Source organism: Chiloscyllium plagiosum, chromosome 28 (assembly GCF_004010195.1).
Source record: "Chiloscyllium plagiosum isolate BGI_BamShark_2017 chromosome 28, ASM401019v2, whole genome shotgun sequence".
Taxonomy (NCBI): Eukaryota; Metazoa; Chordata; class Chondrichthyes; order Orectolobiformes; family Hemiscylliidae; genus Chiloscyllium; species Chiloscyllium plagiosum.
The window spans coordinates 31,314,689-31,340,073 of record NC_057737.1 but is presented as its reverse complement, the minus strand read 5'-3'; the positions used below and the strand labels follow the sequence as shown (position 1 = coordinate 31,340,073).

At 38.2% G+C, this 25,385-nt stretch overlaps 1 protein-coding gene across 3 annotated transcripts in view; it reads left to right on the top strand.

Moving 5' to 3' along the window:
- The window catches only part of tyw1 (tRNA-yW synthesizing protein 1 homolog (S. cerevisiae)), a 124,539-nt gene that overhangs the window by 14,791 nt on the left and 84,363 nt on the right, over nucleotides 1–25,385 (top strand). For all 3 annotated transcript variants that reach the window (XM_043718611.1, XM_043718610.1, XM_043718612.1), the window contains exon 8: nucleotides 9,029–9,152. In XM_043718611.1, coding sequence (XP_043574546.1) covers nucleotides 9,029–9,152 — 124 coding nt within the window. The remainder of the gene's footprint in view (nucleotides 1–9,028; nucleotides 9,153–25,385) is intronic.

Below are 25,385 nucleotides of genomic sequence, written 5' to 3'. Positions count from 1 at the left end.
ACAGCCACTTTAAGAACATTTCCCAAGTGTTATTTTGAAATTTTATGTATAATACTGAATCTCTTGCAGAGAAACCATGAAAAGCTGCTTGGAGACTGTTGTGTATTGTTGCTAACTCTGGCCAACAGCTGATGTGGAGCAGTCTTCTTTTATTTTTCAGCTGCTATTTAAAAATTAATATACTTGTTATGCTGAAAAATTTTATATGATATTCCAAAGAGTAAAAAATTATTAAGGCTTAATGTAGTTCAGTTTTTTTATAGCAATTACAAAATAGTTTGCTGTATACATGAGCACATTACTGAAGAAATACTCCTATCTCAAGATAAAATGGACATTCTGAAATATGTGGAATTTGGAACTGAAACATGAAGGTAGTTTGACATATTAGAGTGCAAGCAAAGTTGAGTTAAAAGAGTCATATGTACCATATGTTGTAAATAGTAATTGAATGGCATCATGATATTTTCTATCGAATTTTGCATTGGAACTTACAATGATAAGACCTGGCTCCTTCTAAAGGGGACTTGGAATTTGTTATCAGAGCATATAACTGTATCATCTTAACAAAATTAGAATTACGAATTCTTGCTGAGACATGCAAGGTCTAAACTAATAGCTTTAAGTTAAATAGGTAATTCAATGTCAAAATATGTCTGGAAAGCTGTACAATAAGGACAACATGGATTCAGGGAAAGGTAAAATGAACAGAAAGAAAACATTTTTAAAAAATTGCCTCTTTTAATTCTGAAAGCCTTCAACAATAATTAAACTCTGAAGGAGTGAGAGGTTATGAAAGTTAATTTTCATTGTCATTGAAGCTGTTTGCAGAAGTTGAAACTTGTCTTGCAATTAACAATTTGCTTACACAAATGGATAAGTCCCAGACTTTACAAGCATGTTTTGTGGCTTTCTTACATGTAATCACTGCAATGATAAGCCACTCCATGTGTTAGATTGTGGAATTGAGTGAAGTTTCTGAAGAGCAGGGAATTCGGACTGTAATTTTATTTTCTTTGCTTTGCGCATTTGCAGTAATTGGCAGTTGCTAATGTAGGAGAAAGTGAGGACTGCAGATGCTGGAGATCAGAGCTGAAAAATGTGTTGCTGGAAACACATGTTGCTAATGTATCCAATTTAGCCATTGTTGTATTGAGCCCTGATAGCCATTACTTTTACTGAAAAGTCCATGTCATTGCACTTGCAGTCCCAGCACTTGCGTCAAGTCAGAATACTTAGTACTGTTTACACTAAATCTGTCAAAACAATTCATCAATCATTCGATAAATCTTAAATATTTTTGTCAGAAATTCCAGATAAATTAGATTTACTGTGTTGTTATTCTCCATGACCCGAGTAATTCTGTTAAGGAGTTCTGTAGATCTGTCACGAATGATCTATTGCTCTTGATAGCTGTGCTGTTCAAATATTCACTTTTACAGGTTCATAGCAGACGGTTAAGCATTTTTGCTCAGGTTCTTAAATTGGCTGACTTGTGATTGTTAGGTTCAAATGTAGGCTTAAATGTTGATACTACATTTGCCATCTTTCAAATGTCAGATATTTGTCCATGATTTGTAGAAATCTGGAGAAAGTATTCTTTAATTACCTGAGGATTTCAGAATGTACGTCATCCTCTACAAGAATGTTATGAATATTTAATCCTTTCAGGTTTTGCGTGGTAATTTTTATCCACTTCCATATGTTATGGGTCACTAGCCTCATTTGCTATGTCTGGAATGTGTCTATAGTTGTCCTTTGTGAAAATTGCTGTGAATAATTTATTTGACTACTTTGGATCTGCCTATTGTATAATATCTTCGTCCAATTTGTCTTCTAATGTTAGATTTTTCTCCTATTAATATCGTCTGGTGGTTATTCCTTACATTTTTTTTTACTTTTAGAGAACCTTACTGTGTATTTCCAAATACTTTATAAAAGGTACATTAGAAAAAAAGTTAAAGTAACCCTGCTGGTGTTGACCTGAAAAATATTCTTATTTGATCAGTGCTTTGAAGACAACAGAAATACTTGAACATTTTAGGCTTGAAGGAAACTTTGAGTTTTGAATCATTTTTTTTCTCCTCACATCTTTCCAGAAACCAAACAAAATCTAAATGTCAAACTTGAAGTTCTTGTACAAAAATTGATGTGGTGGAATACTTGCCTGGATGAGTACAGTGCTTATAACACTCAAGCTTTATGTAATCCAGGACAAAAGCAGCCTGCTTGATTGGCATCACATCCATCACCTTCAACATTCAGTCCCTCTCCACCACGTGTGTAATAGCAGCAGTGTGTACCATCTGCAAGATGTACTCCAGCAACTCAAGAACAATCCTTCAACTGCATCTTCTGAATCCACAACCTCTACCATCTTTATGAATGGAGCATCTGAAAGTTCCACTAGCTGCTTTCAGCCTGACTGAAAGCTATGTAGCTGTTCTGTCACTGTTGCTGAGTCAAAAATCCTTGAACTTCTTTCCTAACTGCTCTATGGATAATGTGCACATATGGTTCTGTGATTCAAAACCGTGGCTCACCACTACTGCCTTTGAGGGCAATAGAGATGGGCAATAAATGCTGACCTCGTCAGAGATGGTCACATCCTGTGAATGAATAAAGATTAATGCTATTGTTAAAACTAGGAATTGAACTAAATCACTGGTTTATTTTTGGTTTGAGTGAGTAAACATTTGAGGGTTTTTAAAAAAGTTCTGTGAACATTTTATAGCAGGTGTGAAAAGCAAAGGAGTGGAATTACTTGACAACCAGAAAAACTCTGCATCAAATCTAATTCAGTGTTGACAGAAAGATTGTAAGAGAACCGAATTTGTGCCACTGAGGTCTCATTTCAAATATGAACAGTAGTTAGCTTACTCAGCGGTGTCTTTCTTGGAAACTAAATTTGAATTGTTCAGTGGTGAATCTGTGACTGTTGAGTTGCTTCCTGATGAACTCAATAAGAATGCTGAATAGAAGATACTCATCTAATGTTGTTTTCAACAATTTTCAGGTTTCTGTTCATATCAAACTGCATCATGAGCTTTGAATGCCTGGAGGCTGCAATTAATATTTTTTGCCTGTGCTTCAATGGTTCTACAGTTATAAATTGCAAGTGTATTAAATACCGGTGAAGTTTTCCATGCAGTTCTGGTGAAAGGATTGGGGGGAAGGGAAAGTGAAAGCGACAGGGAGTATGGAGGTAAATGGCAAGATAAGCAGCAGGATAGCATGTTTCCAGGCGGATTTAAAATTGAGGCAGACCAAGAATGCAGTAAAAAGCAAGGGTAACTTAGGACATATGACTTCCAACATCTCTAATGATAAGGAAGTTAGCATTAAGGCACTTTACCTGAATGCTCGTAGCATACATAACAAAGCTGATGAACTAATGGCACAAATAATAGTGAATGATTATGATGTAGTAGGCATCACAGAGACTTGGTTACAGAGGGGTCAGGACTGGCAGTTAAACCTCCATGGTTTTTCAACTTATCGAAAAGACAGAGAGGTGGGCAGAGGGGGTGGGGTTGCCTTGTTAGTTAAGAACAAAATTAAATCCATGGTATTGAATGACATAGCGTCGGATCATGTGGAGTCTGTGTGGGTGGAATTGAGGAACCACAAAGGCAAAAAAAACATAATTGGAGTTGTGTATAGACCTCCTAACAGTGGTCAGGACCAGGGACGCAACATGTACCGGGAAATAGAGAAGGCATGTCAGAAATGCAATCATGGTGGGTCTTGCACTTTTGTCAGTAGCCCACAACTGAAATAAAATTTGAGTGTTTGGTAATTAAAAATTTTGGTTAAAACTATCCTGAAGCAAGTGCTGATGTGATAATCCTATCAAACAGATTTATTTTCAGGGGAGCACAATTACTGCCTGGAACTTGCACTGGCTTTCCACTGAGCCTTTTAATAAGATTTGTATTTGAATTATTCATAGTTTTAAACTGAGTACTAACAGCTCTTTCGAATTTGATTTAAGCTTCTCAGGTTCTTTTTGCAGAATTTTTGCAATTGGAGTAATTGTGATTTACCTAACTCATCACCTACCTCGATACTGTCCGATCCCCCCAGCCCAGGAACATACATTTGGGACACCACCCACGCCCTCCATCACCTCCAAGACTTATGTTTCCCTGGCCCCCAACACCTCATCTTCACCATCCCTATATACCTCCATTTCCAAACTCTCAATTTCTTCCTCTTCTGACGTCCCCACCAGTACCCTTCCACTAACACACTCATTCGTTTGGCTGAACTGATCCCCACCCTCAATAATTTCTCCTTTGAATTCTCCCACTTCCTCCAGACAAAAGGGGTAGCCATGGGCACCCACATGGGCCCCAGCTATGCCTGTCCCTTTGTCGATTATGTGGAACAGTCTATCTTCAGTAGTTACACAGGCACCATTCCTCCTTTTCCTCTGCTACATCCATCACTATATCGGCACCACCTCATGCTCCTACAAGGAGGTTGAACAGTTCATCAACTGCCTTAAAACACATTCCACCCCAACCTTAAATTCATCTGGACAATCTCAGACATCTCCCTCCCCTTCCTGGACCTCTCCATCTCCATCAACGGTGACCAACTCAACACTGACATCTACAAACCTATTTACTCTCACAGGTACCTGGACTATACCTCCTCCAACCCTGCCTCCTGTAAAAATATCCCTTATTCCCAATTACTCCACCTCTGCCACATATGCTCCCGGGGGACCAGTTTCACCACAGAACACACCAGATGACCTCCTCCTTTGAAGACCACAGTGTCCCCTCCCATGTGGTCGATGATGCCCTTCAGCGTATCTCATCCACTTCCCCCCACGAATTCCACCCCAACAGCCGTAACAAGGACAGAACCCTTCTCTTCCCCGAAGAGCTTTTGCCCGAAGGTCGACTCTCCTGCTTCTCGGATGCTGCCTGACTTGCTGCGCTTTTCCAGCACCACACACTAATGTCCAACATCTGCAGTCCTCACTTTTGCGCAGTTGTGCTTTCGTCCATTACTGCATTGGATTCATATAGAGCCCCAGAAGCAGAAAGAGGGCATGGCATCCTTGTGTACCACACAGTTGTAGGGTAAGAATAATGTACTCTGCCATTAACTGGCATTTTTAGTGGGTGTTTTTATATTGCTGTATTGGTAGTGGTAAGACTTGTACTTAATTTATAAGTTATAGATGATTAGTAATCAGGGTGATGAGCAATAATATATCACTACATGATACTGAATGGATGGAACAGTGTCTTAAATCTGTGAGTTCCCAACTTCTAGGAAGTAGATGTCAGAGGCTTCTCTGTTTGAATGTATTTTAGGCCCATTTAGGTTCATTGAGAGAAGTACAGACAAAAACATTGGTGCATGTCAAGCACTTGTCCTCAACTTGCAGGAAGAGTAAGTATAAAGTGCAGTGAGGAACATAGAACAGAACAGCACAGTACTGGTCCTTCAGCCCTCAATGTTGTGCTGATCTGTAATCTTTCTCTAAGATCAAACTAACCAACGTTTTACTATCATCCAGAATCGGTGAAGTTGAGGGCTACGAGGTGGTATTATCAAAGATGAATTACCACCTGGGGCAGATCAGCCATGTTCATAAAGAATGGTGGGACAGGCTTGATCGGCTCAATGGCTGACTCCTCCTCTTTCTTTTGCTCTTATGTGCAATAATAACATACGTCTTGCTGCCAAATTCATTTTTTAAAGTTCCAAAGAGAATTCAATTCCAATCTCTATATCCTCACAGTAATTCACAGAATCATTGAATCACTACAGTGTGGAAACAGGCCACTCGGCCCAGCAAGTCCGCATTGATTAAGAAAGCGAATGCAATGTTGTCTCTTATCTCAAGAGGGTTGGAATATAAAAGCAGAGATGTACTACTAAGACTTTATAAAGCTCTGGTTAGGCCCCATTTGGAGTACTGTGTCCAGTTTTGGTCCCCACACCTCAGGAAGGACATACTGGCACTGGAACGTGTCCAGCGGAGATTCACACGGATGATCCCTGTAATGACAGGTCTAACATATGAGGAACGGCTGAGGATACTGGGATTGTATTTGTTGGAGTTTAGAAGATTAAGGGGAGACTTAATAGAGACGTACAAAATAATACATGGCTTGTAAAAGGTGGATGCTAGGAAATTGTTTCAGTTAAACGAGGAGACTCGGACCCGTGGACACAGCCTTAGAATTAGAGGGGGTCATTTCAGGACAGAAATGCGGAGACATTTCTTCAGCCAGAGAGTGTTGGGCCTGTGGAATTCATTGCCACGGAGTGCAGTGGAAGCCGGGACGCTAAATGTCTTCAAGGCCGAGATTGATAGATTCTTGTTGTCTCGAGGAATTAAGGGCTACGGGGAGAACGCTGGTAAGTGGAGCTGAAATGCGCATCAGCCATGATTGAATGGCGGAGTGGACTCGATGGGCCGAATGGCCTTACTTCCGTTCCTATGTCTTATGGTCTTATGATTACCAGTTGAGATTTAGGTATTTTTACAGACAGTAATGTGAAAGTAATACTCTCTCAAGACACTAAGAGGTGATGTTACCCTTGAAAACTCCTGTGTTCCAGTTCAGTTTCTCTTGACACTAGGTGGCACTGCTGCTCCTTTCTCTGATCTTGCAGCCTTTAGAAGTTTTAAAACAGAAATTGAGGAGGAGATAAAAGTTTTGCAATCTTTTATTTCATGCTTATCCCATCCCTGCTCTTACCTCAACTGCTTCTTTTGGCCCTGCACTACTTTGTTTCTGGTGTTAATTGTTTTTCCCTCCTTCTATTTGTTGTACCTTGCATCATTGCTTCCTTTGAAAGCACTCTGCATGTGAGAACTTGCAAAAAAAAAAGCAACTATACACCTTAGCAAATTGGGTATATACTCTATTAGGGAAAAAAAATCCTGGGGATGCTTGCTACATCTTGGGTTTTTAGTTGTTGGTTTTTGTGTCAGTTTTAGAAGGAATTTTTTCCTCTGGTAAAAGGCAGTGAGCCAGTGGACAAATGGCACCAGGCCAGGTGGTCTCCCTCGGCACTGTAATAGCTTCGATTTATATTTGGATTTCATGAAGGTATTCGACAAGGTGCACATAAACCTGCCTCCTTGACTAAGGTTTTGCTCATGCATGACACCAACATATGTAGGAAAGAATGTCATGAAGAGAACATAAGGAGAATGCAGATATACACAATTGAGTAACTGGGCAAAAAAACTGGCAGATCAATTTTAATGTGGGAAAATATGAAGCTGTTCACTTTGATAGACAGAATGAGAATTCTGAGTGTTACTTACAGTGAGAAATGACTGCTATATTCTGAGGTGCAGAGAGATCTAGGTATTTTGGTCCCTTAGTCACAAAATGGTAGTATGCAAGTACAGGAAGTAATTGAAGCTAATGGAATTCTATTTTATTTTGAAAGAGGAACAGAACATAAAAGCTAGATGTTATACTTCATTGGTGATACCACATCTTGAATGCTGTCTGCATCTATGGTCTCCTTATTTAAGGAAAGATGTAAATAAACTGGAGGTAGTTTTAGCAGAGGATAACAAGATTGAAACTTGGAATAACTTATGTTGTCTTATGACATGCTCCTGACTGACATGCATTTAATAAATCAGAATGAAGTTAGAGAAAAAATGTTACAAAGCATTGCAAATAAACTGAGAAAAATACCAGTGAGACAAGTCAAATAATTTTCGAAAATAACATCTGACCAATCAGTTAAGAATCAATCCGATCACACAGAAGACTTCAGATGAAATTTTATTCCATTTTTCCATCTGTATTTAGGTGTTTAAAGTTTGTAACAAATGTATATTTTGCAATAAAGTTAACATTATCAGTCTTTCCTTTTGAAGGTTCCATACTGTGTGAAAAAATCTGGACTGTGTTTGTGCGAGATAGGATTTTTTTTGAGCATGTGTGGTATACACAATTTTCTATGGAAGATGAACAGTGTTTTGTCAGCTCCATGAGAAAAATGTTTATCTTCAAGCTTTTCATTGCGACTTATTTTAAGAAAAGTTAGAGGACACACATTATTAGATAAATTGTATGCCTTTTAAAAAAAAAACTAGGTTATCAATACTCTGTCAGCTTTACTTAGCTTTGATAGGACAATGCATTGATTTTATTTACCATGGAACAGTTTTCTTTTGTATGTGAGTGTGTCTTGAAAATATTTTAGAAACAAACTGGATGATAACTTTCCATAGGTTATCCTCCCATTTATAAAACACCTTGTTGGCTGAGGAGACAGCAACAAAGGTGATTAATAGCTTGTTGCTAAAATCTACAATTTGGACGAGCAGTATCTCTGGACCGTAGGTATTTGGAATGTACTTTGTTCCTGACCAATTGACTCTTCCTTTTATTGACACTAGAACCAGAAAGTCTTTACTTTCACTGATCTTAAGTTTCATCTGGGGCAGCAAGATGAGGATGAAAACAGAGGTTCAGACCTGTCACCTGACAAGGTGCTGTACTCTGACATCACTTAGTGTTTAATAGCAGCTGAACTTTATGTCCAAAAGGAGAGAGAGTTTCTCTTTAACACAGCAGGTACTATTCTGTTGTTTTGTAGTTCTGCATAGCAGAGCATGTCAGCCACTTAGTGATCAGCGCCACAGAAAATCTACCAGTTTTAGAAAAGATGACAATAATGTTGCATTTATGTTTAATTTGTATATTAAAACTGCTCTCTATCAGCTCTGTGCTATCATGTATGTTAGTTTCTTACTTGGTTTTTTGGTATTAAAGTTTTGACTTTAAAAATTCGTGAGCTTGCAGAACCTATAGTCCCTTGCTTCCTCAGGACAATGCATCAGCCAATCAACTAACAACCTTTCCTTCTGTGACTGAGTTGTTGTAAATTTTTGATGTTCTTGCATTTGTTCTGTTGAATGCAAGACGAAAAAACTTAGATAATGTGTCCTTTTTTTCATCAATGTTTGTATGCTAGAACCATTGTGCTTTAATGATCCTTACTTCTATTTCCTGTGTAATTACAGCAGGAGAGGGAAGCTGTCAAAAAAGTAAAACAAAAAACATCGAAGCGTGCCGTTGGAAAAAATGAAGGTGCAGAACCAAGAGAAATGATTACTCCAGCACTAAAGAACGCACTTACAAAGCAAGGTATGTTTATTGCTTGATCAGAAACGCTATATGATTTTCCACATTGGAAATGTTTCAGCAGCCTCTTTGTTCAAAGCCCAAAAGTAAATACCATTTTATACAAAAAATGTAAATCACCCACAGAGGTTCTCATCAATTCTGACTCTCTCATTTTGTTGCTGTTCCTCTCTCTCGTGCGCTCAGTTGCCCATGCTCTCTCTCTTGATTTCTCTCTCTTGTTCTCTCTCTTGTGCATTCTCTGATGTCACTCACTCCTATGTGCACACTCTGCTTCCGCCCACACACGCTGTCTCCCACGCTTGTGCTCTCGCTCTCTGTCTCTGTGTCTCTTTCTTTCTCTCTCTTTCTCTCTCGCGCGCTCTCGCTCTCTCGCGCGCTCTCGCTCTCTCGCGCGCTCTCGCTCTCTCGCGCGCTCTCGCTCTCGCTCGCTCTCGCTCTCCCACTAAATTGTAGTCACAGACTATTCATTGTATATTGCTTAGGTTAGTGTTCCCTCGCATGGGGAATTGTCAAGAACTATCTATAACGAAGGACGTAATTAGAAAAAAATTATAACACTTGGTCTTCATGATTCAGTGGTTGATTCTAAGTATTACAAATCTCATTTGAATGTAGGTGTTTCTAGCATCTGAACTTGCATTAATTTGTACTCTGCTTGTATTTAAGTGTGTGGTACTACCCAATGCTATTTTGATGATCAGTAGTTACCTGGGTTTATGTATTTCCTATTTTATCAGAGATATATTGGTAATGCTTTGGCCTCTGACATGGATTCTTTCTCCAGAAGTGTTTATAAGATTCTGATTCCTTAGGTCTTCCAGCTGATGTTAATACACATTAAGGTTAAGTACATTATGTACATCTGTGTAAGTCACAGATGAGCACTTAAAGTAATAGATTAGAAATCCAGTGGAAGAGACTTTTGTGGCATAATAGTAGCTTCTGTATCTCTGAGCTAGGAGGCCCGGATTCAAGTCCCACCTGCTCCAGTGGTGTGTTAAAAAGATCTCTGAACTAGTTGACTTAAAATATTTAGAAATCCATTGAGGTCTCCACAAATGGGTTTGAATCCTGCCTCTTTCGTCTCTCATCCTGTGGCACAGTAGTAGTTTACCTGGTCTCTAAACTAGAAACTCTGGGTTTAAATCCTACTGGAGGTATTTCATAATGTTGTGGTTCTGTTCGCCAAGCTGGAAATTTTTGTTGCAAAGGTTTCGTCCCCTGTCTAAGTGACATCCTCAGTGTTTGGGAGCCTCCTGTGAAGCGCTTCTGTGGAGTTTCCTCCGGCATTTATAGTGGCCTGTCCCTGCCACTTCCGGTTGTCAGTTTCAGCTGTCCGCTGTAGTGGCCGGTATATTGGGTCCAGGTCGATGTGTTTGTTGATGGAGTTTGTGGATGAGTGCCATGCTTCTAGGAATTCCCTGGCTGTTCTTTGTTTGGCTTGCCCTATAATGGTAGTGTTGTCCCAGTCGAATTCATGTTGCTTGTCGTCTGCGTGTGTGACATGAATTCGACTGGGACAACACTACCATTATAGGGCATGCCAAACAAATAACAGCCAGGGAATTCCTAGAAGCATGGCACTCATCCACAAACTCCATCAACAAACACATCGACCTGGACCCAATATACCGGCCACTACAGCGGACAGCTGAAACTGACAACCGGAAGCGGCAGGGACAGGCCACTATAAATGCCGGAGGAAACACCACAGAAGCGCTTCACAGGAGGCTCCCGAGCACTGAGGATGTCACCTAGACAGGGGACGAAACGTCTGCAACAAAAATTTCCAGCTCGGCGAACAGAACCACAACAACGAGCACCCGAGCTACAAATCTTCTCCCAAACTTTGTTTCATAATGTGTTGATTTAAAAATATTTTTTATACAGCACTGATGTTAGATTGTAACATTTTTAATCTTTCATTTCGTGAGTAAATCTAAACCTGATTAAAATTGGCTTCAAGTCTCTTCCAGCATTGGGAGTTTAGCTTGTGAAAGCATTCCATCAGGGCACAGTATATTTTTTCCATATTGAATCCCAGTTCTAATGTCTGCTTATCCTAACTAAATTGTTGCAAGTCTTTTATTGTTCTTTCATTCCAAGCACTACTCTTCTGTGACAACAGAGGTGAAAGTGTGTCTTTAGTATACCTACCATTCCTTTTTCCTCCATGTAACTCTACATCTATCATTGGCAATGCTTCTTCTTTAACTATCCTACTTTTTATATGTTGTTACATTCCTTGAATATTGCCATTTGTTAACTACTTTTTTTTTTAATGCACTCTTAACTTCTAAAATATATTTCTGAATTTTGTAAGCTTTATTTCATGTTGCTGTATTGAGCCTAGATTCTATGTATGCCTCTTCCTAAATTTCCTTTTAATATCTCTAGCTATTCAGTAACGTCAGGTTTAGCTGCACTACTTTTCCTTATGTGAGAACTGTAAGCATCTGGTAGATGAACCAGATTGTCCTATCTTTTCAATTTATTTGGACTAATTTTCATTTTATCTAATTAGACTTTTTTTGGAGTAAAATGCTTTTATATTGACTACTTTCCTTTTCAATTTTGAAATCAAAATTAATTATGTCGTGGTTGCTGTTTTCGAGATGCTTACTGTACCTGTAAGCATTACTTGCACTTAACATTGCTTACTGTCTTGTTTAATTTCCTCGAACCAAACTACCTGTTTGATCAAAAGCTTGCTGATTTGGAAGACATCAGGACAAATTCCTCTCCTCCTTCAACTCTCTTATTCAAATTAAATATTTTAATTGTTTCTCCCTGTCATTCCTGAACATTTCTGATTGTCCATATATCCCCTGCTCTGCTTCTCTTCCCTTAGTTTCTCATCCCTGTATAATTTTATGTACTGATAATACACTCTGTCTCTTTAATGCCCTTTCTATAATAGGATGCCAAAACTTCTCAATACTTATTTGGTCACTTGATAGTAAAGAATTTGAGTATCTACATTTATTCATAAAAATAGAGCTGTCGTATGAAAACAAAAAAGACATGTTGAGACATTGCACCTTTTTAAAATTTAACAAATGCATGGGAGACAATAGTTCCCTGGCACATACTTCTTAACAATGTCGTGACGTTTAAATGTCCATTTGCCATCCAGTCAACACACTTTTTCTCATGGAGTATAAATTATTGCTCTCTTTATATTTTGAAGTTCTTGCATCTGTCCTGATGAGTGTAAGAAAGAAAGCTTTCTAAATTTTTTTTTAGCGTTTCTCCAATGCTTTATCTGAGGTTTGATATTTTAAACTCATTATGTTCTCTTGTAATATATAGCTTTTTATAAAATTTAACATGATGCTAGCTTTTGTTTTGTAATAATATTTTGAGGAATTATGTATCTGCAATCTTGGGTCTCCCTGTTTATTCACACTTCAGCACCTTCCTTCTTCCTTACTCCCATAATTCTTGTCAGCATTTGATGTCATCAGCATTATCTCTTCATAGAATCATACAGCATTTAAACCGACCCTTCAGTCCAAACATTACATGCCAAATATAATCCTAAACTAAACTGGTCCCACCTACCTGCTCCTGGACCATGTCCCTCCAATCCTTTCTTGTTCATGTATCCATCCAAATGTCTTTTAAACTTTGTCATTACACCCGCATCCACCACTTTCTCAGGAAGTTGAGTCCATGAACTACCCTCTGAAAAAAATTTGCACCATATGTTTTCTTCAAATCTCTCTCCTCTCACCTTAAAAATGTGCCCCCTAGTCTTGAAATTCCACATCCTAGGGAAAAGACAACGAGCATTAACTCTATCTATACTTCTCATTATTTTATAAATTTCTATCAGATCCCCAGTCAGCCTCCTGTGCTCCAGTGGAAAATGTCCCAGCCTATCCTGCCCTCCTTCATAATTCAAACCTTCCATACCTGGCAACATTCTGGTAAATCTCTTGAACCCAATTCATAAGTCTAGATCATTTGTGCACAGTGAATCTACAGAGAAACATCTGTACGCATTAATGTTACAAAGATCAAACCAGCTCAAGTTTGAAACTGCACACTTATTAAAATTATTTGAGCTTAACATTTAGTTCCTTATAAGAACTGTGAGCTGCAAACAAATTACTTCAGAGTAAATGGTGTATGCAAGTTGTGTGATACTCAATGATGAGAAAAATAAGAACAATAAATGTGTGCAGGGACAACATGTTAAATCTTAGTATCTAAATTTGATATCTCGTTTACAGCGTTGTGGTTACATCATTATGGCTACTTGTGGTTCTTTGTAGATATGTGTGTTTGTATGAGTGGGTTGAGTTACGTTTGGAGTATGTAGGATTGGATTTGTAAGTTAAAATATTTGTAGGCTGTTCTGTTTGCAGAGCACATCTACCCAATCAGTTACTAAATCATTATATTCTGAAAAGTCCTCGGTTTGATTTTCTCCTTTCAATGAAGTTGCTCATCTGAAATAGAGTAGTGATGTGGTGTTACAATTCATCTTGTTGCCCTTGGTGTAAGATGGAAAGAAAGTGGCCAGGGTTCTGGCTTCAAATGGCTACTAGCTGATGCTGGATGTCTGCATATTTGGACATCTGAGGTGAGGTTTTGGTTTGGCTAAAATGTTGAATATCCTGTTGATAGTTCCTATCCTCCTTTACTGTATAACCTAGTCAACAGTCACCGTGGTTGTGGAAGAGGAAGCAGAGAAATTGGACAGAAAATTGGTTTTAAAAATTCTTGTTGCTTAGAGATTGATAATTAACTGTGTGTCATGTAATCATGGGTTCCGGCAACTCTAGTTGAATGAATGCCTTTGCATGCATTGAACTGATAATTACAGGTTCCTTCAGCTGATGAGTCTGTCATCCCCAGATGAAGTAAGTGAATACTGACTGAATTCTGCTACCAGATTACAGACAGGTTAGATTTTCTGAATGTGCCTGCATTTCTCTGTATTTCTAATTCGCAGGATTGAATCCTGTTCTGCTTTGGTGGTTTCTGTTTTTGCATTTGCCAACTCTTGTTAAGCTAAGAAGAGGAAAAACAAAATTTGATCCAAGGTGCTTTCAAATGACCTCTTTCAAGTTTGCAACAATCTTGATAATTGAATACTCTAGGAGAAAGTGAGGACTGCAGATGCTGGAGACTGAGTTGAAAAATGTGATGCTGGAAAAACACAGCAGACCAGGCAGCATCCGAGGAGCAGGAGAATCGACGTTTCGGGCATAAGCACTTCTTCAGGAATGAATACTCTGCCAACATTTTAGTTTCAAGGAAAGATTGTGTCCATGTTCTACTAACTTTCAGAAATAAATGACAAGGCAAGATAAAATAGATTGTCCCTTTGTAAAAATGAAAATGGACTTTGAATGTTTAATACATCATTGCTGACATAAAATATTAGATACCGAGCCTCACCGGATCAACATGCATTGTCTTCCTAATTGAAATTTATTTGTTGCACTACTTTTCCTCTATCATTGGGATAGAATGTTGAATGATACAGTCTCTGGTTTTGTTACGTAGAGTTTTAGCAAGTAATATTATCTTTTGAAGGACAACACCACTGGATTAACCAAAAACAAGTGGTAGCTCAAAAATTAATTCCATAACCTTGCCCAGAAATTTAAAACAACATTATTTTAAAATAAACCTCCTTACACACTTATCAAATTCCTGAAATAGAATCGACACTGGGCTTGTGTTACTTTACTTTAAGTTGTGCATCTTCTGAATTGCTTAAAATTTCTCAAGTCACCTCTAAGTTCCTCAGTGGCAACTGCCATGTGGACTAAGCAGACACAGGGATATTTCTTCAGATCTCACTCCTGTTTCTGCTGATCTCGGCGAAGGTTTTGATGGAGATGAGGAAGAAGGAAGATTCAAATCCACATTGTTTACAGTATTACAGTTATTCTGCATCACATGTTATTCACCTATCAACCTTGTTCTTACTGATATACATTGTCTTCCCTTCCACTCACAGTACACTAAGCCTTCCTGTTTCTTCATGTCTCTTGCACATCCCATTGCTGCAATTTCCTCCTGCCCTTTAATCCCCTACTCTCTACCACATTACCCTGAAGTTGCTCTTACGACCGCTTTTTCTACGTCTCCCTTTACCTGTTGGTGACAGACCTTTCTGCTGCTTGGGTCTTCCTCTCTGAAGTTCACTCCCTAATCCTTACTATTAGTCCACTTCACTTTTCTCTTTTGAAAGAAAACATTCTCAGGACAACATAATAATTATGGATTCCGAGCTGCAGCAGCAGAAACAGCTATCTGTTCCATCTAACCTCCTCCTGTTACAATTGGCCTTCATGTTATCTTTGTGCCACTCCATACGGCTCATCCACAGATTTGTCTCAGTTCTGAAGAAGGGTCACCGGGCTTATCGAAGGATGTTGTGAAACTTGAAAGGGTTCAGGAAAGATTTACAAGGATGTTGCCAGAGTTGGAAGATTTAAGCTATAGGAGAGCCTGATTGGCTGGGGCTGTTTTCCCTGGAGTGGCGGATGCTGAGGGGTGACCTTATAGAGGTTTATAAAATGATGAGGGGCATGGATAGGATAAATAGACAAGGTCTTTTCCCTGGGAAAGAGGAGTTCAGAACTAGAGGGCATAGGTTTAGGATGAGAGGGGAAAGATTTAAAAGGGACCGAAGGGGCAACTTTTTCACGCAGAGGGTGGTGTGTGTATGGAATAAGCTGACAGAGGAAGTGGTGGAGGCTGATATAATTACAATGTTTAAAAGGCATCTGGATGGGTATATGGATAGAAAGGTTAAGAGGGATATGGGCAAAGTGCTGGAAAATGGGACTAGATTAGGTTAGGATATCTGGTCAGCAAGGATGAGTTGTACCGAAGGGTCTGTTTCCGTGCTGTACATCTCTATGACTTGATGACTCATTTTCACTTATCTTTCTGTCTACCGTTTTAAACAATTATAATGACTGATGTAATTGTAAGTTGTTGTGACAGGGGCAGCTTTTCCTAACAAATTAGCCCATTCATTATAAATACTAAGACCCATGCACACTTGTCGGATAAAGGAGAGTATTGTCAACTGACCCATTGATTATGACTTCAGCTGCTGTTATTATGGGACAAGTCACACTGACGTTTGGCTTGCTCGATCATACTTTGTTATTTTATGTTAATGAGGTGGTCTTTCACTGAAACACAAGCATTAATGCTGCAGATTTGGCCAAATCAAGCTATTTATTTATTTAATGGAAAGGGTTTCAAATAAAAATTCCACCTTCCAGGTTTGCGTAAAGATTTATAGCTTGGGTGTCAGTTGCTATGATTGTGGGTATGTTCACTGAGCTGGGAAGTTGATTTGCAGACGTTTTGTCCCGTGTCTAAGTGACTCTTCAGTGCTTTGGAGTTTCCTGTGAAGTACTGCTGTGCTCTGTCTTCTGGAATTTATTTGGTTCTGTCCCTACTGCTTCTGGTTGCCGGTTCTGGATGTTTGTTGTAGTATCCAGCAATCCGAACAGTATTCTTTTGCAGTACTTTTGCAACACCAGGGAGAATTTCCTTCTTTATCACATTTTTGTAAATGTGGCTTGACTGTTGCTTTCGATTCCCAGTCTTGAGAGTGTGGTAGCTTCTTCCTTGAGTTTTTACACAACTGAGCTTAGTCTTTCGGGGCTTCAAATAGCCCCTTCATGGTTCTAACCAAATACTCTTTTGATCTGAAACTTTCAAACTTAAATCCTTAACTTGGAATAATTATTTCTAACATTTCTGAGCACACACCTTATTCTAGGAGAAACGTTTTCAGATATCCATCTTCAGTTGAGACTTCTGCAAACTGAAACCAAAAGCTTCTTGAGCTAACAAAAACAAAACCTATCTCTGATCTTTCAAACTGAAAACAGGCTAATGCTTTTCAGTAATACTATTGTGTGCTGGTTAAACTTTCCCAGGACTAACATGATCCCTACTGGATTATGATGCTACTCCAGGAACTCCTTCATACTGTTTTTTAAGAAAGAAAATCATGGCTTCAGACATTCTGACGAGTTAATCGTTGAACTTCTTCATACAGACAGACCAAAACCCATATGTCACTAATCAAACTCCGAGCTATAAACCAAATGGTACTAAAATATATAGATATATAACTTACACAGCATGCATCACACCTTGCATATGCATGATTTGCAGTTTGTGTGTGTTGTTATCAAAGGTTTTCATTTTATATAATGGAAAAGAGGCAATGTTATAATCGAAGGTATAGGTAATAACTTGCACAAGAACAAGTGGAGATTGAACATAGTCTCTATTGTCTTCTTTTGTGGCTCCTCCTCCTTTACTGAAAACATTCTTCTGATTCTCCCTTGCCTTTGTGCTTCCCACAAGGTGCACAGTGTTCCTATTTAATTGACACAATATAATATCTCAATGATACGTTTAAACTAAGGAAAATCATACAAAATGTATTAACACTGTCATGAATCAATCATCATCTGAGGAGCTCCATTAAGTATTCCAAATAGATTGCAAATTGTGTTGGGGAAGAGCACCATCTGAGATGCTAGTAACTGTATTTTGATAAACCTCGAGGTACTTTGTCCCCATCTGATGCTACTCCAGGACTTGTTGTCAGATCCCGCTGTACCTGCCTTTATGCAGAGAGTCCAAAGGTGATGAACTGCTTGAGAGAACAGTTGCAGCCTGAGACAGTGAATTGTGAACATCTCTTGTCATCACGACAGTAATGAAATTTTCACCAGCTATTTGATAAATTGCTCATTTTCACTTCTAATCATGTTCTCAATTATTTTAAAATAATCAACAATTCTTAACCAGGAGGTATCAAATTGATATTATTGAGGTTGTGGAACAGTAGGGCAAAGATTTTTTTTATCTGCACACAAGCTGTATCTGAAATATGATTAATGTATCCACTTTCTAACACTGACAATCCTCCTGCTGAGAGCAAAAAATCACTATAAGTGTACATTTGTGGTGAAAGTATTTATATTGACCTCTTAGCTGCCTTAATTAAAGAAAAACATTAGACACTTGCAAATGTGATAAGTATTGCAGCATTTGCGGGATGTTTATTTCCCTGACTATGAATTAGAATAAGCTGAGATTGATTAGAGAACAAATGAGTTTTGATGGTCATTTGCATGATTGAAAGTGCACCTGGAGCTTGTGATTACTGATGAGAAATTCTTTTTTGCTGCTGTAGGAGTATTTTGTATGTTTTTGTGACAACTCAGATACTGCAAACAGCTAACAGCTGTTAAGTGTTGTTATCCAATGTATCCCTTTCAAACCTGACAATTGTGGCTTTAGAATAGAAGATTTTGTTTTCGTCTTTTGCTTGGTGCAGTGATTAATTTTTGTTTGTATTTTTTATGTTAGGATCATTTAGGCTCCCATCTTCTAAAGACTTATGGTTCACTAATCACTTAATTTATCCTTCATCCTTCATCCTTCACTAAGTGTTCCTATTTAATATGAAACTGTTAGGAACAAATTTGACCAAATACTGGGTTGTATTTCAAGAACATTTGACTAATCAAAAAAGGCAAGACTATTTGAATCTTGGTAAGTTATTACTGAAACTGTTTTGAGGCTTTTGCCTTTAGAAAATTATTGGGTTTTTTTCTAGGCGGTTTGGAGAATGACAGCAAGAAGGTGTCGGGTTATGGAACTCCATGGTATTCGCAGAGATGAATTTGTTTAAGGAGAGATATTTGAAAGGTAGAAAACGTGTAACTGAGCAAGCTGTATGATGGGATGTAAATGTAGAATTTGAGTTCACAGCCTTACATTGATACTTTATAGGAAAAGCAATTAGTGATTGGGATCAGTTTCTTTTTCCTGAAGTCCTGCCATTCAACATATTTGGAAAGGATCTGGCTAAATATTTGGTTGATCTCACTGTGAAATTTGAATAGACTAATACAGAAGTAATTGATCCAATATATAAATTAAAACTTATTTTCTGTTGTAATTGTCAACCAAGAAGTTCATGGTCTAGTGCAATCTACTTTGAACAAGTATGTAGATGTCTACAATAACTGTGTATCTAAGCTGCGTAACCTTTACTGCTTGATACAGCAGATAATGAACTGTGAAGTGGACTACTCCGGGAAGCAGCAGAAGTTTTTGTTTCTGCTTTCGTTGTGATGGCACTACAGGCTAACATATGTATACTGCCAATGTTTACATGATTAGCACAGTGGAACCAGACATACCATGTTGATATGGTATTCTTTATAATTAAAAACATCTATCTGAAAATTATCTAAAGACGACTGTTGAACATTTCAAGTGATAGGACGGTGAATGTTTCCTTTGGCAGTTTATGCAATTGTGATATTGTTGGAAAGAAAGATTGTTGGAAACAAATGATCTTTGCAGTTTGTGTGGATGGCTACCTTGTGTATTTTTCCATTGCTGTTGGTTCTGCTGATGGACATAATGTAGCAGTTTTTGATGTTGATTGCCATCACCCATGAGCTGAATCTTCTTGTAGAAACGTTTAAAGAGAAAATGGATAGATATTTAAAACAGTGTGTAGGTAAAAGGCATTTTGTAACTGGCCAAACAGGATCTTTGGTGTTGCTGTGCTTTCCAGTATTACTACTACTACTTAAAACACAATGTTTCTCTTTGACCCGAGTGCTGGTTTTCCCTTCCTTCTTTGTTTCTTCACCTTTTACCTCATCCTTGTTACTAAAGCTAAAAATCATATAACACCAGGTTATAGTCCAACAGGTTTAATTGGAAGCACTGGCTTTCCGAGCACTGCTCCTTCATCAGGAAGTTGTGGAGTATATAATTGTAAGACACAGAATTTATAGCAAAAGTTTACCACCTGATGAAGGCTAGTGCTTCCAACTAAACCTGTTGGACTATAACCTGGTGTTGTGTGATTTTTAACTTTGCACACTCCAGTCCAAAACTGGCATCTCCAAATCATTGCTACTAAAGCGACCTATCAGAAACTGCTAATTGTAGGCAATTGTCATGATTTTATCCAACACTAACCTTCATCACTGCTTGCTCCTGATTTCCTTCCGTTTATAAAATAAATTCACCCATTTATCTATCTAATTAAAAGTTTTACATGTGCCAGATAGCCATAGGACATGGGAAATGTCTGGGGTGTGCCAAGCATGCCAATTAACTGAATTGTCATGTTGACTAAAAATCCGCCAGTCAAATACCAGTCTTTACCAAATGAACCATGATAATTGATTTACAACTTCTACTCAGAAATCACTAGCTATAAAGAGAAAATAATCACCAAATCTCATACAAAATAAATAATTCTGTAAAGAAACAACCCAAATGATAACCTTCAGTCGTCGCAGAAGCGATTGGTTAAATAACTAAAATGTTATCTTCTGTTAAGTGGCTGTATTGTTTCCTTTCAAAACTTATTTGTGCTACTGAAATCTAAAACAAGACCCACACAATGAGCACAGTGGAAATGATGACCAAATTTAGTACTGCAGGCTTCCCTTTAACTTGGGTAAGTTTACATAACAATTCTGTAAAGAGAGGCAAATGATGATGATGTTTCAGTAATGATCTTTTCATCTATTGAACTTCTTTGTTCTATTTTGCAATGTTTGAAACAATTTTTGTCAGTAGTGTCCTCCTCTTAAAGACAGGCTTACTTTCTAGATGTTATACATTTCTTGCTCTCTATCCTCCTTATCCTCCATCATAAATCTCTATCCTCCTTATCCTCCATCATAAATCTTTCATGCCTATTTCCTCCATCCGTGTAAGAAGCTATAGATAATGCATTACTGTCATCTACCTTTGCTGCTATAATGAAATAGAAATAAAATATGCTGTTTGTATGTATGGTTGAGGGCTCAGACCTAATGATGAAAAATGTATTAATTTGGCGTAGTCAGTAGATGGTTAGTGTTAATTTGATTTTGATGGAATATTTCAAATTAGGTCTTTTTTTTTGTAAAGCACTGATGCTAACCCAAAAGCATAAATATGTACGCTCTGAGCCATGTTATCATCAGTGTTCAAAGGTTGCCATGGTAATGCGTTTTTCTAACATTGATTTTATTTAAAACCATGTACTAATTATAAAAGATGGTGACAGTGACTTAGAAACAAAACTCTTTTAAAACTGACTTCAGAAGTACCTATGGAATTGCAAGTGATTCCGACTGTCAATAGCCTCATAGAAACTAGGAGCAGGCGTAGGCCATTCAACACTTTGAGCCTGATCCACTATTCAATATGATCATGGCCGATCATCTAATTCAGTACCCAATTTCCAGGATTTCCTCATTCTGTTTGATTCCTTTAGCCCAAAGAACTACATCTAACTCCTTCTTGAAAACATTAGCTGTATTGGCCTTAACTAGTTTATGTAACAGAGAATTACACAGGCTCCTCTCTTAGTTGAACAAATTTCTCCTCCTCTCAGTCTTTAGTATCCGATCCCGAGTCCTTTGAATGTGTTACCTAATTATGGATTTCCTGTTTATCAGGAATATCCGTCTGGTATTTACCTTGTTTAGTCTAAGTCAGATTTTACACTGTGAGATTCCTCCCATTCTTCTAAACTCCAGTTTACATAGTCTTAACCAATCTAGTCTCTCTTTTATCCATTAGTCCTGCCCTTCCAGGAATCAGCCTGGTAAAACTTCATTGCTCTCCCTCCATTGCCAGAACATCCAAACCTGTGCACAGTGCGCCAGGTGTGGACGCTCAAAGGCCCTGTGCAATTGCAGCAAATTATCCCTGCTCCTCCACTGGAATTCTCTTGCTGTGAAGGCTAACTACTTTTTTTTTCACTACTTTTTTTTTCACTACTTTTTTTTTCTTCAGTCTGCTGTACCTCTATGCTTACTATTGGTGACTGGTAAACTGGGACACTCAGATCTTGTTGCACCTCCCCTTTTCCAAATTTATTACCGTTCAGATAATTTGCCTTCCTCTTTTTTTGCTTGCATATATACTTTATACTTTATGCTGTGCATTTGCCCACTCACTGAACTTGTTAAAAATCACATGGAAGCGTCTGTACATCTTCCTTGCAGCTCACCCTCCCATCCAGCTTTAGTCATGAGATTTAAAGTTTGTTTAAAGTGGTTCTGCTTTATGGTGTCTTTTGTTCAAGCTGAGGTTGATGGTGAAAATCATAGAAGATAGAGACATTGAGTATCTGGTTTTCTCTTCCATTATGTGTTCAAGATATGCTTGCTACACTCTTGTGTAGCATGGTGAAGATTGTATTTTCTTGAGCTTATAGTACACTTAAAATTCAAAATGTCTAAGCAGCCTCACCAAAAGGTATCTTCTTTGTAAGAAAAATTGCCATGCATTCTTTGCATATCTTTATTAGGTTGCATGAGAAATTTATCTTGGGCATAACTCCTAACCTCATAACCTTTGCGTATTTCTGATATGTAGATGATGTGTATGTTGAATCTGCAACTGCAAGTGAAAATTTCCTGTGTGACTTAATGGGCTTCCTCCTGTGCTTATATTCACTTTGAAATGGAGCAGTCAAACGAACTCCCATTTCTTGATGTTGAACAATCGGCCAGGGATTTCTCTGACTGTTGACTACAGACCTATCTTCATTGGCCAATATGCACATTGGGATTCCCACCACTCCATGCCCTATAACGTTGGCCTTCTTACCAAACTCTTAATTAGGGCCTGAGCCATTTGTGCAATTTGTAAACTTGCTACTGAAATAGGACATCACAAAACCAGCCTATGGGATAATGGCTATCTTGATGAGGTTATTTTTCATTTGTATATCATTTAATCGTAACTTGATCAATGTCTGAGCCGTGAGCTAATTGGCACATGCAAATCTAATGAGCTTAGAGGTAAATGTGTGACTCAAAGATTGGTGTAGGAGAAATAGTTTCGAAGGAAAGAAAACTAGTGCAAAATATAAATACGTTTATACCTATAGAAAGGGGAAGGGTGTAGCTAAAGTGAATGTTGATCCCTTGAAAGATGAGACTGGGGAGTTAATAGTAGGAAACACAGAAGTTATGAAGCCTTTAAATCAGTATTTTGCTTCGGTTTTCACAGTGGAGGGCAGTAGTACCATCTCAATAGTAACAGGTCATGCAGATGTCATGGAAAGGGAGGAACTTAGAATGATTATAATCAATAGAAAAAAAGTACTGAGCAAACTATTCGGATTGAAAGCAGATAAGTCCCTGGGCCTGATGGCTTGCACTCTGGGATGAAAGGAAGTGGCAGTAGAAATAATACTCGTCATTATAATAATCCAAAATTCCCTGGATGCTGTCAAGTTCCACTGGATTGGAAAATGCTTATATAATGACATTATTGTTATGAAGGTGTAGAGGTCCTGTACCTCTTAAGAGAGTGGAAAAGCTTACAAGACCTGCCAGGCACAGTGCAAAGTGTTCTGAACGAAGTAACAATTGGTTGAAAACAACTCTCAGCAGCTGGGTTGCCATGAGACACAAACAAATTCAGATTCAGCCAATAAATGATGCCCCAAGATACAAGAATCCAATCAAATTTAAATTTAGTATTTTTATAATATTAAACCAATAAAACAATCTGATGTTTTGGGGTATAAAACTGGACATTTTGAACAGCTAGAAAGAGAACTGCTAAAAGATCAACACATGTCAGCTGCTAGTTCAAGAGCTCTCTGAGTATCTGTGGAAGGAGTCTGTACAACAGAACATCAAAACCGACTTGGGGAGAATCTACAAAGGAGGTTCGGCAAAGCTGACAGGATTTGAATTGGGATTTTTTTTTGTACATCTTAATTGGGACTTTTTTATCGAATTAGTATTGTAGAATGGGAGGTAAAAGATAGGTTTAAGTGAAAGGAGTTGAAAATAGTTGTTGGTATTAATATTCACTTTTGGACTTAAAGTTGTTAATTTTTACTTTAAATAGTGACCTCTGGAATAGTTCTTGGCCTCTTGAATTTCAACAGATTAGAGCACGAGGTGATACTTTACTGTATTGCTCATTTAAATTAGCAGTGGGGTTTACCCTGTATCATAGCATAATTCAGAAAGGGAGGGAGCCAGAAAGTAAGACATGATAGATCAGTTAATTTAACATCTGTCGTTGAGAAATTGTTAGAATACATTATTCAGCAATTAATAATTGGACATCTGAGAAGTCAAACTCCAAACAATGAGAGGTAGCATGGTTTTACAAAAGATAACTTGTGTTTGTCTAATTTGTTAGAATTATTCAAAATTGTGTAGAGTTGAGTTTTTAAATTTATGTTTTATTGCAATCTCTCAATTAAACTTTAAAAGTATTAAATATAGATACTAAGTTATCCTGGAGCAGTGTTTTTAGAGCAGTAAGACTGTACTATTTGGGTCTGTAGATTGTTAAGGTGCAAAGATGGCATTTAGTAGAGTGAAGTGCTCTTCCTGTTGGATGTCAGAGATTTGGTAGAGTTTCTGTGGTGCTGATGACTATTTCTGCAGGGAGTGTGTTTGATTGCGAATCCTATTGGATCGCATGGATCGGTTAGCACAGCAGTTAAAGGCACTAAGAAATTTACAGGAGCTAGTGTGATGAATGGCATTTGCAGGGAGTGAGAAAAGAGATCAGTATGAGTCATATGCAGTTGGGAAAAGGTGCAAGTCAAACAGTCAGGGTAAACCGGAACGAAGCGGAGAGTAAGGTAATTTAATTGGATAAATTAAACTGTATTTAATTCAATGCAAGAGACCTGACAGGTAAGGCAGATGAACTCTGGGCACAGTTGGGAACATGCGAGATTGGGGTATCCTAACGATTACAGAAATGTGACTTAATGTTCTAGGATATAGATGCTATAGGAAGAAAAGTAAGGGGGGGGAGGGGGATGGAGATGACAGACGAGGGGGAATGGCACTTTTTAATTAGCAATAATATTACAGCTGTATTTTGGAAAGATATTCCTAGGAATGTGTTCAGGGAAGTTACTTGGGTAGAGCTAAGAAATAAGGAAGGGATGATCACACTATTGGGATTGTACTATGTGCCACCTCCATTAGTCAGCGGAAAATTGAAGATAATTTGTAAGGAAATCTCAGTTACCATTCAGAATAATAGGGTGGGAATGATAAAGGATTTGAACCTGCCACAGTGAAAGTGCCGTAGTGTTAAGGGCTTGGATGGAGAGGAAATTGTTAAGTGTGTACAAGAAGATTTCCTGATTCATTTTGTGGATGTACCTACTGGAGAAGGAGCAAAACGTGACCTTCTTTTGGGAGA